The 18,313-nt window shown below is 39.3% G+C and overlaps 1 protein-coding gene across 10 annotated transcripts in view; it reads right to left on the bottom strand.

The window, feature by feature from the left end:
- ZC3H14 (zinc finger CCCH-type containing 14) overlaps positions 1-17,919 on the bottom strand; it is a 46,233-nt gene extending 28,314 nt beyond the window's left edge. For 4 of the 10 annotated variants that reach the window (XM_024568389.4, XM_024568390.4, XM_024568393.4 and 1 more), the window contains exons 1-9: positions 17,722-17,919; positions 17,138-17,180; positions 11,901-12,015; positions 9,323-9,363; positions 8,669-8,864; positions 7,420-7,849; positions 6,217-6,377; positions 5,532-5,632; positions 4,302-4,457 (exon numbers count right to left, since the gene is read on the bottom strand). In XM_024568389.4, coding sequence (XP_024424157.1) covers positions 4,302-4,457; positions 5,532-5,632; positions 6,217-6,377; positions 7,420-7,849; positions 8,669-8,864; positions 9,323-9,363; positions 11,901-12,015; positions 17,138-17,180; positions 17,722-17,757 — 1,279 coding nt within the window. In that variant the 5' untranslated portion in view covers positions 17,758-17,919. The remainder of the gene's footprint in view (positions 1-4,301; positions 4,458-5,531; positions 5,633-6,216; positions 6,378-7,419; positions 7,850-8,668; positions 8,865-9,322; positions 9,364-11,900; positions 12,016-17,137; positions 17,181-17,721) is intronic. The other 6 variants (XM_024568392.3, XM_024568397.4, XM_024568398.4 and 3 more) reach the window with 3 other exon arrangements.
- Positions 17,920-18,313: the final 394 nt, after the last annotated feature.

The following is an 18,313-nucleotide window of genomic DNA, read 5'->3' as shown; positions in this document are numbered from 1 at the left end:
GTGGGCGGGTTAACCCACTCAGGAGCTCTCCTGCCACACTGAGATGATCCTCACTGAAAAGGAGCAGACTGTTCCTAAGCCAGAAGAAGAGGTTGCACAGAGTAGAAAGATGTCCCAGAAAAAAATGAAGACACGAAAATTTATAGCCTGGGAGTATATTCGGCATGAAATAAATGCTAATAAAAGTAAAAGCAGAATGTTGGTTGTATTATTGGTAACTACAGGAGTGCAAAAAGTAGGTTAATAATAATAATACAAAAATAAACTTTTTTGCAACTCACAACTGTAAACCTACTTTTGTCTACTCCTGTGTATTTCAAGTGCCCTTACAAGATGGATCAAGCAAGTTTTCTTCTGATAAGAATTAAAAACACATATTATTCTGTTAAAATAATAATTCTAATAAATGTGAATGGTCCAAACTCTCCAATAAAAGACAAACTCAGATCAAGTAAAAAATTATTTAGCCCTGACTGGTGTGGCTCAGCATGTTGGGTGTTGTCCTGCAAACCAAACGGTTACCGGTTCGATTCTCGGGCAGGGCACATGCCTGGGTTGCAGGCCAGGTCCCCACATAGGGGCGTGGGAGAGGCCAACTGATCGATGCTTCTCACACATTGATGTTTCCCTCCCTCTCTTTCCCCTGCTCTAAAAATAATACAATCTTAAAAAAAACAAACCAACACCCCGATAATCTAAATCTAGTTTTATGACATTTAAGAGAAAAATATGCCCAAAGAGTAAGGACAGAAAAGACTGAAAACAAAGGCATGGAAAACAGATGAGGCAAATACTAACTGGCAATATTAATATCAGAATAAAAACTGACTCTACAGGTAGGGACAGAGTGGGCCTATTAGATGGTGACGGAAGATGGTTTGATTTTGAACATTGGGCACGCAGTGCAATATACAGATCTGGTACCACAGAAATGTACACTGTGAAACCTGTATGATCCTATTAACCAAGGTCACCCAATAAATTTATGTATTTAATTTATTTAGAGAGAGGGGAAGGGAAGGAGAGGGAGAGAAACATCCATGTGTGGTTGCCCCTCAGGTGGCCCACCCTGGGGACCTGGCCTGCAACCCAGGCATGCGCCCTGACTGGGAATCAAATGCGCAACCGTTTGGTTCGTAGCCCATGCTCAATCCACTGAGCTACACCAACCAGGGCCCAATAAATTTAATAAACAATAAAAAATAAACTGACTTTAAGATAAAAGCATCATTTTGTATAGAATGTTAGCAATAAAAGATTTAGTTCATCAGGAAGATGTAACAATTTTAAACATTCATGCACTTGTAAACGAAGCAAATCTTGACAGAAGTACAGAGAAGTTAAGATAAACATGTAATTCTGATGGACAACCTAAAGACCTTCTCTCAATTACTAGTAAGCAGACCAAGGGCTGAGCAAAGTCAAGACTGAAACACATAAGTGTACAGCTTTATCTACTAGATGCCAAACTTTCAAGCCAACATTTGGAATCCACTTTCTTCCAAAATGCACATGGAATATGTACAAAATCGACTGTCTTAAGTCTTTAACAATCTGCAAAAATACATCCCAAATTATCTGATCACAGAGTAATTAAGTCAGGAGTATTAAAAAGAAAAAGTTTAAAAGACAAAAACAAAATTTCCATACACTGTAAATTAAAAATATTTCCCAATAACTCACAGGTCAAGATACTTAGAATCATAATGAAAACATTATGTACCAAAATTTGTGATAATACAGTAAAATTGGCACAAGAGAAATTTATAACTTAAATATATACATTTGAAAAGACAAAGACTAAGATAAATGAATTTAAAAATTGGGTATATTAAAAGGAGCAGAAACTAATGAAAAAGAAAAAATAATGACACAAAAGAAAATCCCTTTTCACTGCCTGTGAAGCTGGGGAGATCCCAGCCAGTCAAGGACACCGGATCTCGTCCTCCCAGCCCTTCAACACTACCCCTAAGAAGGCCTTCAATAAAATGGATTGACCTCCCTCCCTCAAAAGAGAATCAATAAAGCCGAAATTATTAAGTCTTCCAAAAGCCTGGCAAAAAAACTTCTGATGACAGACTAATCTCAGAAAGAGAGAGAAAAAACACAAATACAGTAAGGTGCTGGGGTAGGTTAGTAAAAATACAAGGCCAGAAAGATGAGTGAACACTATCGACAACTGTGCCAATACATGTGCATACTTAAATTTACAAACGTGTCACAAAGCTGTAGAGCAGTGAGCAAGCACACTGACTGATGGCAGTTCGCAGTGTCACTGTGTGTGCGCGAGTGAATGAATCCATGTAAGGGTAGTAATAGTCCTCATCAGTAGAGGTACTGGATACCACTTCAACTGTTCCGCTTTAAAACCAAACAATGATACAGAAAACAACACAAAACAAGTAACAGCTTAATGAATTTTCGTAAGGCAAAAACAAGAAAACAGAACTACGCCAGCCACCCCGAAGCCCCTTCTTGAGCTCCACCCTAATAAGTCCTCTCCAAAGACAATCACCATTGCCTTTTATAGTAATACCTAGTTTCTTTGTGGTTTTATCACGCAAGCAGGAACCTCTAGACACTAGAGCTTAACTTTGCCTTTGTTTTAATTTGTCTTTTAAGTCTTTTAATCTAAAATTTTGGGGCTTTCTGACCTACAGAGCTCCCAGAAACTGTACTGTGCCTGTTGCACAAGCACAGTACAACCAACACAGTCCTCTGGCCACTGCACTTCCTGCACGCTGAATCAGAGATTTGCTCACTCAGGTTCAAATCCTCTGGCAACACTAAGGTAATGTTTTATTTTCATCATCAGGACACACAAAATGGATGGTATTTACTTTTTAAAAAGTTTTAGTACCTATTAACTAACAGTTTCTTTAATTCACTATAAGTTGTAAAAAAACAAAAAAACCTTGTAATTCTATCGTTTTGTTTTTACTTACTAGCTAGAAAGAGTTTAAAAGATGCTTCCCTCATCTATACCTAGGGTTGGCAAACACCTTCTACTGTAGGTTCTGTACGGTCTGTTGCAACTGTTCAATTCTGTGGTTACAGTACAAAAGCAGGCAGAGACAATTCAATGATGAATAAGCATGGCATAGTTCCGACAAAACTTCATTTATTAAAATATGTGCTAACTCCTGTACCACAGAAAAGACAACATAAATGCTCAATTATTTATCTGGTTTAGTATCTATTATTTTCCAGAAAGTGGCCAATAAGGGTCAACTTCTTTAAAAGTATCATGAAAAAAAAAAAAGGTAAAAATAAATAAAAGTATCATCGTGAAATCATGGCTCCAATCCACTCTATTCCCTTTTACTGAAGCTCAAACCCAGTTGCTTTTCTGTTTCCAGTTGCTAGCTACTGGCTGTTTTTGGGGTTCCTATACTCAGGTCCAACATTTATTGGAACTGCACGTAATGCTGACACGGAAAATAGCACAATACAGTCAAAGATCTTTTTTAAAGAGAACAAAGAGACACATATAGGATGAACTCATAAAGCTTTATGAAACAAGTAAACCTAAGCTGAACCTGGAACAATTTAAAGGACACAGTAGAAGAGGAATAATAAAATGTATTCTAGTGTTAGAAAGGTATAAATTGGAAATAACACGATGAGCATGTAAGTTCGGTGGGGCTTTCAAATTCAGATCATAGTAGAATCTTTCCTAATGGGACCAGAACAAACGGTGGAGAGAGGTGGGAAAGGGCTGGCCAGACCCATGGCCTGACAAGGATGCTGGGGAAAGGCCAAGCTGATGGCTTCAGGCTGGGGGATTTGAGAGAAAAGCAGCACACAGATCAGCTGGGAGCTAACTACATAGCACGTCAGGCACTAGGGGAGAAAGCAGGGTCACTGGGACAGTAAGGTGTATCTGGTAGGTCACAGAGAGAGGATGCTGAGAAAGGGGAGATTTAAAGGTAAGATTTCAAATCTGAGAGAACAGAGGTAGAATTAACAAAAAGAAGTAAAGATGTAATGTAGGTATCTATGAATCTTTAAACTGACACTTTCTAAAGACCAGCAAAATTTTGATATTAAAGCTGGGTGACAGAGTTCATGGAAATTCACCGCACTGTTCTTTCCACTCTTGAGAACATTAAAAATTTCCACAATAGAAAGGTTCCCAGTATTCTGAAAAGTGTAGGCAGAGATTCCTCATGGTCCCTTCTTATTCTGTTTTGGGGCAAGTGAGCCCTTTTTTTATAACACCTCATAAATACTCACTGGAAAGTATTTAATGCCTCATGAAGAAAGTGTAATAAAGAATGAAATTTCATTTAAATTCTTACCTTGACTTTTTTCTATGTTATCTCCTTTTGTTTCCTCTTCTTTAATGGGGGGACTAATTCTAGAGGTCCTGTTTTGCCCCTGGACCATTTCTGCCAGCAATTCTTCTTGAGAAGTTCGAGTTCTAGGAGCAACTGGAAGTGTCTGTTTCTGTGAGACTTTTATAAAAAAAAGCAAAAAAAGATGGAAATGCAAATGTAGTAGTACATCAAACTCAACAGTCATATTAAATGTAAATACCTCCTTCACTCCTGAACATAAGAAGTTTGAAACAGTTCATAGATACCAACTCATTTTTCTCACAATATTCTCAAGATAACCTGACTTAAATACCAACACGTATTTAAACATCTATACATTTTCAATCACGTCATAAGTACACTGAAGCATGTATGTACTCATTTTTAACCAAATGCAATTCTGCTTCATGATCCCGGCAATCTCCAGGGGGCAAGCAAGAAATTTCAAGGTCACAGTGAGTAAAATTCTCTAAATTTCTTATCATTTCAAATACTGTGACAGAGCAAAAAAGGGAATAAAAGTAGAGGAATTGTTAGGTCAAGTACAGGTCCAATAACCCTTATCCCATTGGCCAAAACCTGTTAAATTTCACGTTCACAGGTTAAATCAGGATGAGGAGAAGCTGGGGCAAAGATGGCTATTAGGGTCAAAAGTCAATGGCTTTTAGTTCACTTTAGGAAGGAGCCACAAAAAGACGCAAAAAATAATGGAAAAGCAGAACAACACTAAAAGAGTGGTCATAGAATATGTAGCAAAAATAAATTTTAAAGTGGGTGATCATTTCAATTTATTAACAGAAGTTTCACACGATGGCTCCAGCACGTGGGGCACAGAATAAAGAATTTAATAGCACGGCACCCATGATGTGGTTTGCATTTTAGAATGAGCTTTCTGTATCGTCAGCTTATAGCTGACCCATCGCCTTTGTTTTAAAACAGACAGTAATTTATATTTATTATGTATTTCATGCACATTGGGCAGAAGGAGTAAATGACATTGTAGTTGCTCGAAGAACTAAATTCCACTGAGAGTTGGGAAAGTTTCTCAAACTGGTCAAATCTACTGTTAAAACCATTCCTCTTTGCACCTCATCTTGGTCTTGGCATTGCATAGGCGTCTTTATTTTACCACATCGGGGAGCAATCATTTCTAGCTTTCTCAAGGGTTACAGCAATCGCTTACTTAATAAAAACATAATTCGTTTAAATTACCTGTAGAATAGTTAGTTGTTTTTGTTACAGATTCTTGGGCTTCAGATATAGCCTTCAAAATTAGATTCTTGTTAGCTTGTTTAGAAGGAGGAAGTGAGGGTCTAAAAAAGTTAAAAAACATATTTTGAGTATAGATTTGAGTTCTTCACATGCTTAGCCATCCATTATGCCTTTACTACAGCCTCCTCTTAGGTTTGGAACACACAGCTGTAGATTTTAGGAAAGGCTAACTAGACTAAAACCTTATTAACTTTTAACAATAATCAATCTGTTCAACTTCTTCCACTCGTATTAGTTAATATCCTCTACAATTCTCCAAATTTCAAGCAATTTTTCTTTCATTGATGTTTTTTTCTCACCCTGTCTGATGTGGCTAATGGACTGAGCACCAGCCTGCAAACTAGTCACGTGTTCAATCCCCAGTCAGGGCATATGCCTGGGTTGCAGGTCAGGTCCCCAGTTGGGGGCGTGCAAGGAGCAACCACAAACTGATGTTTCTCTCCCTTTCTCCCTCCTTCCCCCATCTCTAAAAATAAATAAAATCTTTAAAAAAAATTTTTCTTCTCAAAAACTAATGGAAAAGTCTTATACTCTATTAAATTTGTATGTTTATGATACCCTCTTCAAAAAACCCAGAATACTCCACCAATCAATTCAATATTATTTCACGGACACGTCCAGTTACCTCCTTTCGGGCTTTGCAGGCACAGAGACGCTGCTGGAGATGCTCCCTGTCCGGGACCCACAGTCATCATCTTCCTCCTCCTCTTCTCCATCATGATTGAATTTTTTTACTTTAACAACTGAACTTACCACAGGCAACTTTCTCTTCCGAAAGTTTTCCTCCTGCAATCAGATAAATTCATGCTTACCTAGTCTCAGAAAATAGCAAAGTTTTACTACAGAATTTTAAGAAAAAGCCAGGCATATTGAAAATTCATGGGCTATTTCCTGGTTTCTTATAAAAATATGATTATCCTTAATAGCCAACCTTTAGTGAAAACAAAAACTAGTGCTTTATATTCATTTATAAACAGCAGCATATAGCACGGTTGAGGAAATAAAGCATTTTACTAGTTAATGCTGTGAAAAATCTAAAATTGACCTAAAATCCCACCAAAACTATAATGTAAGGTTAAAACTATCTCAATGTTGGCAACCCAGGAAAGAAAATGTAAAATTTCTGTAGAAGTCAGTCATGGAGAGGAAAGTCTAATTGGTGTAATATTGGGCTGGCCAAAAAGCCTGTACTTTTCTTCTGTAAAATAAGACACATTTTTCATTTTTGACCAATAACTTTATTGATTTGGATATTCTGTCGCTGTTTCCTGCAAGATACAACGCTGATTGTTCTCAATTAATGTCTATTTGATTGCTGTCAACTTCACCAGGTCTATCCTTGGAGCATCTTCCAGTGAGAAATCTCCAGCACAAAGCTTCACAAACCACTTTGGACACATTTGATCAGTCACAGTACCTCCTCCATATGCTGCACAAATCTGTTTTTGCATTTCAGTTGCCTTTTTTCCTTTCTTGAAATAATAAAGCAATATGCCTAAAATGTTGCGTATCTTCTTCCATCTTCAACATTAAAATGGCTACACAATTCACCAATTTTGATCAGTTTTTTGTAAATGCATGCTGATACGACAGCTGTCACAATACAATGTAACAAAATTGTTTCAAAAGAACCTAAAGACAACTAAGGGCTACTACAGCCATCGTACCAGAAAAAAACAAACTTTTTTGGCCAACCCAATATGTTGAGTAGCACAGAAATAAGTTTAAAATAAACTTGCAATATGTATTTAATCAATTCACATACCATTTAGTATAAGGAACTGCCAATTCTCAGCTACCAAGCCAAGATTTACAAGTATATACAAACCTCAATACTCATTTTTTCTGAGGTGTTTCTGAAGAAGGGACTGTAAGTCTCTTCTAAGGTGTTAAGCACTTCTGGCTCACACAAACGTCCTGTCTCATATACCCGGCTGTTCTGTATCTCGAGTTGCTTGGCAGCATGAATACTGTTTTGCTGCTGTTGAAATTGCAACCGGTTTAAATGAACACCACTATCTGCAGTTCGACTTGCAGGTGGGCGATAAATTTCAATAGAGGGGCGAGAAGAACCATATGTAAGCGTCACTGTAGGTTTTTTCTGAGATAAGGGATTTTCCTGCACAAAATTGAGGTCTTCATCAATGAGATCATCTGGTTCTGGCTTAATATCAATCACATCTTCAGAGGGCGCTGGCTCCCTCAGAGGCTTCACTGTCGACATTAGTCGGGTTGCAGTTCCATCATCGTATGTCTGTCTATTAAACACACACACACACACACAAGACACATATTATAACCAATTTAGAGGAACCCGTTCAAATTGTCAAACTTAAGTTGCAATTAAAAAGTCTGAATATTCCCTTTATGTATTGCATTGAAATCTACTCTGAAATGTCATTTTGTTTTGAAACTGATTTACTGCATTTGTGATACACCATCATACTTTGGTCTCATCCATTCTTCCTGCTTTTTTAATCCTCACCCGAGGATATCTTTGCTCACTGATTCTTAGAGAAGAGGAGGGAGGGATGGAATGGAGGGAGGGAGAGAGAAATCAACACTGACATGAAAGAAAAACATCCACCAGTTGCCTCCCGCACATGCCCCAACTGGGATCAAACCAATAACCTAGGTTTGTGCCCTGACTGGGGATCACACCCACAACCTTCTGGTGTACTGGATGACACTCCAACCACTGAGCACCAAGGCCAGGGCCTGTTCTTTTTTTTTTTTTAAGATTTTATTTTATTTTAGAAAGAGGAAAGGAAGGCGAAAGAGAGAAAAGCATCAATATGTGAAACACTGATCAGCTGCCTCTCCTACACACCCCAACTAGGGACCAGGCCCGCAACCCAGCAGTGTGCCCTGACCAGGAATCGAATGAACGACCTTTCGTTTTGTGAGACACCACCCAACCAACCGAGTCACACAGGTCAGGGCAAGGGTCCATTCTTTATTTTAAAATTTACTCATGACCAAAAATTTTTGAAAATGGCCATTTAAAGATACAAAAACTAATGTGAATGTCATATACATGCCCATCTGCCCACAGAAGGTCTACATAGGACTCTCACCTGACATTATTGGTTTTCTGCTCCTGTGAACTTGAAGAAATTCTGGAATCTCTTTTCTCAGGTCTAGAGCTAGAAACTGCAAGGGGTGGCACTGCAGCTTCGTGCCTTCTCTCATCTCCCCTATTGAAACTGCTCTTGTTTGAAGGCACGTTACTATCGAATATGTTGGTATCAGAAGACTTTAGACTAGAGGGGTCTGGAGAGAAACACGCATGATCTTTTACAACTGTCTTTATTACTTTGATCCTTCCCATTGTTCACCACCAATTTAAAAGCAAATCATGTTATTCTACACCATTTTAAGTGGCTATTACTCCATACATAATATCATAATTTATTAGTTTTACTATCACTGGACTTTTAAGTAATTTTCTATTATAAAATATTGAACCATTGTTGAGACTAAATTGTTGTGCAGTCTCTATTACTTCCTTAGGGAAATTGCTTAGTTCTCCTTCCCTCATTTAAATTATCTTTGAATTATACCAAAATTTTTGCTCTTAAAATCATAAAAATATGTGCCTCCTAAAATGTGTTTAAGTGAACTGGTTTCAAATTTACGGTTTTTTCCCCCAAAGCAGTTTAAATGGCTTTAGAAAGAAAATAATCATATGTATAGCAAATTCCAAAAAAGCCCATTTTTATGAATCTTACCAGTTGTAACTGAGCGAAGTTTATCTAATACACCATGAAGCCTAAAAAACAAAAAAACAAAAAAATGTAAAGCTTCTTTTAATCACGGAAGATTTTATTTCAATTGTCACTTTAACTTCATGACCTTATAGAATCAATCTCCAGATAAATATTGATAAATGGTACTAAATGGTATAATGGATACATGGTATTAAAATTATATTTCACATTTTTAAAAAAGACTTTATATGGATACTCCAAGAGTCAATCAAAAATCATATTTTTTTCATTACTATTTTCAACATCTAGCCTCTGTAAAAATAAGAGCAATACTATGATCCAACCATACAGTCTTATCTAGAAAGAATATTATTTTGTTTCATAAGGACTACAGATGCAATGTAACCTATGGTAAAATATAAAATATAACAAACGTGTACTACAGCTTACTATAATAACTGTTTAGGTACAGTTTAAGTTAATTTTATTTACTCATACGGTTTCTGAAAAAACTTCATTCTGAGGTGAAAAAACTTAAAAATCTCAAAATATCCTATCACATTTCACTGTTAAATATTCTTTACAAAACTAATGCTGTATACAAGCACAGACTATAATCTTGCTTATAATATAACCTATTTTATTTGAGTAGTTACACACAAGGCAAATTTACCTTAAATGCTTCCAAGAGGCCATGCCTCCTGAAACACCAGAAATAGCGCATTCTTTTCCACCCAGAGTGCAGTCACATGCCACTGTCACCTAGGACACACTTACCGCAGGGTTCCAACGGATCAGGAGTAGTCTGTTTGGGACTGCTGTCAGCGAATGTTTAACTCAGGAAAGCACGGTGCCAAAACAGAGACACCGTCACTTGCATCAGTACACGTTAAAGGACTGAATTTAATAGGTCATTTGAAAGAGCTTATGGGACCAAAACCCAGGCGCTCTTAACACTGTGGCCTGATTTAAGTTCTCCATAGGATGTAACAGACACTCAATAGTAAGGACTGAACTTATGGCAAGGTAAAGTTGAATTAACTTGATTTTAAATTCAAATTCAGTTAGCATTCTGTTTATGTAAGAAATCTGCCTAACACATTCCATCCAAGTTATCTGAGAAATGATCTACTGGCTCAATCTCCCACATTAAATTAGTGGACTCAAACTAAAGTGATCTAAAGGTTGAACCAGGAAGTCAGGTCATAAAAATGTCCATAAAACAAACTTCTGAAATGCTGAAGACTTAAAAAAAAAAAAAGTACTGATGATAATAGTAATTTCCCCAGTCAAAACACTAGGATATTTTTCGGGGGGAGGGGAGTAGTGGGGTACATTTTGGGGACAAACTGTAACAAGTGGGTTAGGTCACACACACTATGTGCTAAACACTTATGTACCAAAACATCTGAGGATTGACCACTGCACTCCATGTTCTTCAAAGCAGATTCTGTGAGGATTTCAAGGAAGCTTCTAAAAAGCTATAATGCATACATTTAACCTGCTGGGCTAAACACCTTCAAGACAAGCTTCTGGTTTAAAGGCAGGAAGTTAACCAGCTTTACATTCCTCCTTAGTGTCTCCCATTCCCTGTCCCAGTCTCCTGCCATTCAAATCAAGCCGGCCACTCTGCTCCCCTGCCTTCTGCTCCATCACCCACTTGTGCTGTGACCGGCCATTCCCAGTGTGAGAGGCCTTACACCACATTTCCTGCTCAGCCACATCGTTGCCCTCCCCTACCCCTCAGTCTACCTTAAACCCAGTACCAGAACCTGACCTGCCTTCTAAAATTGAATCTTATGCTTTCAGTCAGCATTCTAAACTCAAGGGCTATGTGGTTTGAAAAAGGACATTGAAAATTGTAACACTGACTCACATATGAACACAAAGTTGCCTATTTTAAAATTCCAAACTTCAGACCTGGCTGGTGTGGCTCAGTGGATTGAGTGCCAGCCTGGGGACTGAAAGGTTGCAGGTTCGATTCCCGGGCAGCACATATGCCTAGGTTATGGGCCAGGTCCCCAATTGCGGGGTGTGTGAGAGGCAACTGATGTTTCTCTCACGCATGAATGTTTCTCTCCCTTTCTCCCTCCTCTTCCCTCTTTAAAAATAAAAAATTTTGAAAAATAAAACTCCAAACTTCAAAAAGTTCTCAACTTAAGAAAAAAGCAATTTAGGATTTAGGAAGTCACCCCAATCCCCCCCCCCCCCCCCACACACACACAAACCCCATCTGAAACTGATTTAGACTGGAGGAAAACAATGACAAAATGTAGTTTACAAGAGAAACACAGTAATGACAGTTAACATATACCAAGGACTTGCTATGAGCACATTACATGCACCAGCTTACTTAACCCTCACTGAGATGCTATAAAGGTGATTTACCACTCCCACTTTACAACTGGGTAAACCAAGACAAGAGGCAGATCCAGGATTCACCCACAGCAGCCTGGCTCCAGAGGCTGTGCTCTCACTGCTCACAACCTGCCTCTCCACACTGAATCTGACTTGCTCATCAAGAACCTCTTTTCAGACAGAACACCTGCTCTGACTTGCGCCGAGCTTTGGTCTAAGGGGTAAATACTCAAAAACATACCATACGGTGAATCGAACTGTGTTGTTCCCTAGAAACAGGGACAGGTCCTCTGTCATTTGGTCCTGACTTTTCTTGTTGGCCACCATCACCATAATGTAATCAGGAAGTTCTTCATCTATTTAAAAGGAAAAGTACATAAAAACTTTATGTTTTCCTCAATATTTTCTTCTATTTAAAGTTGACATGATTGAAAATACAGATGCAGCTCTAAGAATTAATATCTTAGCTCTAGTGAAATTATGTTGAATAAGACAGTAGAGCTTTTTTCCCCTTCATTCTATAAGTATTGAAATTACTAGAAGGATGGTAATTGGAATAACGAATGCTCACAAAACAAGATATTCTGAATTACAGTACCAAACTTAGAGTGCATACATTTCCTTCATCTTTTTGACAATGCTCATTTCAGAGAAGCTTCTAGAAAACATATGGACATTCCTCAAAAATAACTTAGTTTTGTTTAGTTTCATGTTTGTTACTCAAGAAAACACTTTTATCCTTGGTAAATTTCAATTCCTCAGGATAGCAGCCTTGCAGCAACATCAAATAAACTGAAACCAAAAAACCCTACATCATTTAAAAATTCAATTTTAGGATTAAATGATTTCAACTCATTGTTTTATACTAACACCTTCCCCTACACAGTGATTGTGAGGGTGAGATCTGGGACCCAAATCAGCAAAAACAAAACCCACCACAGTGAGGTAAGGAAGCAGAAGTCGTTTATTAGGACTCTAATCTCTAACCAAAAAACTCTTTCGATTTAATACCTTAAATACTCATAATATTTCTATGTAAGCAGAAATGCTGGTTCACTTCATAAGTACTATCAGACATTTGTTTCGAGAAATATCAAAAATCCAGTTCACCAAAAGCACAACTATATTGAGAAACCCCGCTCTACCAATGGACAGCAGTCAGTGTCCAATGGAAGCATACGATATGACGCGAGGGACTACAAGGACAAGCAGCTAGTCACTGATTATTTTCTTTGTAGAGTATCAAAAGGCCCCCACTGCTTTCTGAAAACTTTAGTAAATAACCCTGGTAGCTTATTCATGCAAAGTGTACCTGCTGTGGGCCACCACTGGTAACCCAGGAAAGTCAACAAAGAAATTGGAACGCTTCGGCAGTGTGACAGTTTCTCTCCCTCATAATGTTGGTGATGAAAACGGAGACTGTGCTTTCTGTCACTGTATGTTAAGTTTGCATTTTCTAAAATGTTACAGAAATGAGATCAGTGGTTGCCTGAGCGGGTACAGGGTGAGAACAGGAAAACAAGGTGGAGGAAGGGATACAAAGGAGCCCTGGAAACTTTGGAGAGTGATGGATATGCTCACTAGCTTGATTATGTAGTCGTGTGAAGACATAACAAATTGCACGCTTCGAACGTGTGCAGTTTAATGTACAGCCAGTACATCGCAACAAACTATTAGCAGTTTACACAGTTTTCTTAGTACATACAAAACAGGAAATAAGACTCTAATGAAAAATTAATGTGTTCACGATACATTTTTACAGAATTCTAATGGATTTCTCAAGTTCATTTGGAAATCTACAGATGGATAAAAAACTAAAAATTTTGAAGCTTTCTGTAAGCTCATACCTCTAAAATGTGAATGAAATACTGTACTAAATTATAATCGCCACCTTTTTGAAGTGCTCCATTTTAAACAGCTGAATGAGACCATATCACTCTTAACAAAAAGGGCTATTCATCTTTGCATCCTGCCCAATGCCTTGAAAATAGGTAGTCAAATATTTACTTTTTAAAATGCTTTGTCATTTTTAAATTACAGTTGACATACAATATATTGGTTTCAGGTGTACAACCCAAAGATTAGACATGCATGAGGTGATCACCAGGTAGTTCCAGGGCCCGCCTGACACCATATAGTTATTACAATGTCACTAATACATCCCCTATGTTGTGCTTACGTCCCCACCATTAAAGGATAACTTCAATAAACTTAAAGGTTTCCAGGACTTTCTCTAGCACAAAGAAAGGGATTAGAAAGTACCCTTTTCAGAAAGACGACAATGTACAAACAATTTGACAGCTAACTGTAAACATAAACAATGCACTTCTATTTCAAAAAGAATCTATTAATGGTGACCTGTTTACCCACTTAATAGACACTTATGGAAAAACGAGGTTCTCCGGTAGGCCACTGGGACAAAACAAATATGAAATCTCTACCCTCAGAGAAACTTCCAGTCAAGAAGCAGACAAGTTGAGAAGCTGGGTTAATATGTTACTCGTCGGGATGTATTTCCGTAGAGTTCTAGTGGGGCATAAGGAGTGACCACCACCCATTTAACAGCCCACCTAGTTCCTAAAGTGCAGTTAGCATAATAGAAATGATCAAGGACCCAGAACACTGAAATCTGCCACCCATCAGCTCCATTTGCCCTCCCAAGTCTCCCTTTCTCCCCTGTAAAGGGAGAAATACCACTACCTGCCATCCCACTCCAGCATCATGTTTAGAACACACTAAACTGTGAGAGACCATTTTGAAAGCTACAATAAAATACATGATACTTTTACTACAATTACATTTTTTAAACAAGATTTATTTTTTAGAGAAAGGGGAAGGGAGGGAGAAAGAGACGGAGAGAAACATCAATGTGCGAGAGAAACACCTATTGGTTGCCTCTCACACGCCCTCAACCCAGGACCTGGTCAGCAACCCAAGCACGTGCCGTGACCCGGAATCGAACCGGGAACCTTTCCGTTTGTGGGATGACACCTCAATTCACTGAGCCACACCAGTCAGGGCTACAATTACATATCACACTGAATTTCTCTAAACTTGCAAAAGGCTCAATATTCTTGGCTTGAGACTTTCATAAATGGTAACAACCATCAGTAAGACTGCATTTATACTCATGAACATGTCTGTTACTTCTCATGACAGAATTAAGAAGTTCTCAACGTACACCTTCTGTGGACTTCTTTTTAACCCAAAACATGTTCCTGGCACATAGCTGCCATCCATTAAGTGTTGAATGAATAAAATAACAAACCAATCCTGGTTCAGCTTCATCTTTAACTGTGTGAACCTCAATTTTCTCACCTGTTAAAAGTCTCAACAACAGACCATTTATGTAAGGTGGCCAGCACGTGGTAAACCAGCAGTTCTCTAACTATCTGGTCTCAGACCTTTTACACTCTTAAAAACTACCGATGACCACCAAAGAGGTTTCGTTTAGGGGAGTTTATCTATTGGTATTTACCGCACTGGAAATTAAAACTGAGAATTTAAAAATGCATTTACTCCTCCCTCCTTCCTTTCCTCTCTCCAAAAAAGATCAGTAAATAAAATTCTTTCAAAAATGAAAAAATTTAAAAAATGCATTTACTAATTCATTTAAAATACACCTATCAAATGTTAATAATAAACCCACTTATATTAACAGATATTTTAGTGAAACACAATATTCCAAAACAAAAAATTAGAGCAAAAATATAAAATAAGTTATGCTCTTATCAATCTCTTTAACATCTGGGTTAAGAGACAGTAGGGTTCTAATTTCTGCTTCTGCACTTAACCTGTTGTGCTATGTCTTTCCAACTGAAGACTATGAAGAAAATCTTATACATGGAGTTGGAAAAACAAGTATTTTAACAGCTTTTGCAGGTAATGTGGACACTGTTTTGTGATACTACATCAAAACTCAACAAGTGGTAGTTTCTTAAAGGCTAGTAGTAATATCAAAACTAAAATGATGTGACTTTTTGCATTGTTACAGGAAAATCCATTGCTTCATCCTAGACTTTTAATGGATCCTTTACCTTTGTTTGATTTTGTAACATCACGCATTGGTCATTTGAAAATAAATCAGCTCACTGCGCTATACACAACCTTTTGATGCATTCCATTACACAATATAAAAGAATCATCTGTGAGCATCACCACTGATTTCATCAGAAGGGCTCTGAAGTACTGGGAAGCTGTCAAACTTACTGAGGCAGGCCCAAACTTTCCAAACTCCTTGAAAACCTCAACTTATGTCACTGGCAGCAGTCTATCCGTTCTCTTCCTGTGCTCACTTTCAAGGAAACGTCTGCCAAATACTCAAGGGTCTCTAACTAGCCTAGTCCTTGTAAGTTAAAAACGATGTTCCGTGAAAAAGGTGGCTAATCCATCATGTTTCAGTATACTGCAGAAGCACTTTATAGGTATTTCATATGTCCTCACACTACATATTTAAAACTGTAGTCAAGGGCTAGGATTTTAAAAATATATTTTTACCGCTTCATCAGTTACATTCTTAAGTGAAATGGGCTTCTTTTTTTTTTTAAATTGCAAGTGTAGGTTTGACACAGAACTATGATGGTTTCTCTTAGAGTTTGGTGTGAGATCTTGTTTCTTGATTCAGGCTGAAGTACCAGAAGTTTCACCCACCAATGCTTTTGCACAATCCAAATGTCAGCACAGTGAAAATGGTAAGTGCCCCATCAGCAAAATAGGAAAAAAATTCTGACTTCAGAGACCCTTGGAGTCTCCCACACCTTAAGAACCACTATCGTAAGTGACAGCAATTACTTTTAAAGGAGGCACCAGCTGTGCAGCCAAACATCCCAGGTCTCAATCTTGCTCAAGTAAACACTTAAAGCCTCAGTTTCTTTGCTTGTACAATGGGGATATTGCTACTTACCTTCCAGTGTCCTCCTGAGAATTATCACTACCTAAGGCATATACAAGGGTTATGCACAGTGCCCAGCCCAGAGTAATCACTCAAATTATATAAATCACAAAGGAATAAAGAAGGATTCTTCTACCTCCACATTACTGTCGGAGGTAAAACAGAAAGAAACAGGGGGAAAAAAAAAAAAAGAGATCTGAAAATAAAACTCACTGAACCATGGCAGAAGCAAATGCCAGAAAACATTAAGCAACCCACATGCAAAATAATTCTGAAAAATGAAGATCAAGAAAAAAGTAAACAAAATAGGAAAAACAAGAAAAATACGACAGTGCCCAACAAAGGAAGCTAAACAATTTCAAAACATCACAAGGGAAGGGGAGTTTAAAAAAAAAAGGTTGCATACAAAGCTTTCGATTAAAAAAAAAAAAGCCGGTTAGGAAAAGAAGTAAGCAGGGAATATCGCATTTGAAAGCAGAAAAGGATCTCTTCAAAGTCAAAAAGCATAATAGGAAAAATGCACTCCCTGAAACTTAATTAGCCGCAAACTCTAAATTCATTAGACTAACAACAGCAACACAACTTACCAACATAAGCTCCTAATTCTTGCAATTTCCCCTTAATGGCACTCTGAGGAGGAAAAAAGGCAAACGTGCGTGAGAGAAGGGAAGCCCTAGGAAAACAAACCTAGTCTGCACCGCTGAGGCAACTGGGAAGGTGCGCACACCCCCTGCCCCTTGGGCGCCCGGGTTGGGGCGGTAGGCGCCGAGGCCCCTGCCCTTCCCCAGCCCCCACCCCCAAACCCAGGCCACCAAGCGGCCCTTCCTCTGCCTCTCCGACCCCCTCCCCCCGAGCCTCTCCACGTACCTCCCAGCCCACTCCCCTTCCCCGTCTCCCCGACCACCTTCCCCGTACTCGGGGGCCCCCTCCCGCAACCACCCGAAAGCGGCTCACAGCGAATTGAGCATGACTCTCGCTGGTCCCCACGCCCCTTCCGTTTCCCCGCGACCACATTTTCAGCCGCGACTCCGTCTGCCCCCACGCCCGAGGAGGCACGACTCGCCAGCGACCAGGCCGCGGCGTCCAGGCCGGGCCCACCAGCCCCGTTACTCCTGACAACCGTGAGCCCGCCGAGGCCCGGCTTCCCGCCCCCGCCGGACGCCGGCCTCACCCGGATCTTGCGGCTAATCTCGGTGCCGATTTCCATGGCTCCAGGGCGGGCAGCGAGCTCAGCACTGCAAGGCTCTTCACTTAGCCGGAACCCGGAGCCAGTTCCCAGCTCGCAGCCCAGCAGCCACAGCCACCACCGCTTCTGGCTGCGCGGTCTGTGTGACCCGCCCCCACCGTTCCGGCGTACCCGAGCTAGCTGAGTGAAGCGCGCCTGCGCCTGTGCCTGCGCCTGCGCGCACCAGGGTTTGCAGAGCCTGCGCTCCGGCGCCCTCTGCTGGCAGCATGGAGAGCAGCGGCGTGCGTAGGACCACGGCTTCTCCGGGGAGCACCTGCAGAGAGAGCTGTTCGTTCTTCCCTTTTCTTAGTCCCACTTAATTTTACTCTCCTTTGGAAAACACAGATGAGTTAAATGTGAAGCGGGAAGATCCCTGGCTTTGGTGTGAGATTGGAATTAGAATCCAGCCTTCAATTTACTGTTAGTATGTATTAGTCTAGATATTTAAACATTTTTATTTTCTTTAATTATAGTTTCCATTTAATATTATTTTGTGTACAGCATAGTGGTTAAACAATTGTATACTTTACGAAGTGAT

Source organism: Desmodus rotundus, chromosome 7 (genome assembly GCF_022682495.2).
Source record: "Desmodus rotundus isolate HL8 chromosome 7, HLdesRot8A.1, whole genome shotgun sequence".
Lineage (NCBI taxonomy): Eukaryota > Metazoa > Chordata > Mammalia > Chiroptera > Phyllostomidae > Desmodus > Desmodus rotundus.
Note: the sequence above shows the minus strand (reverse complement) of the source record. Positions and strands in the feature narration are given on the sequence as shown.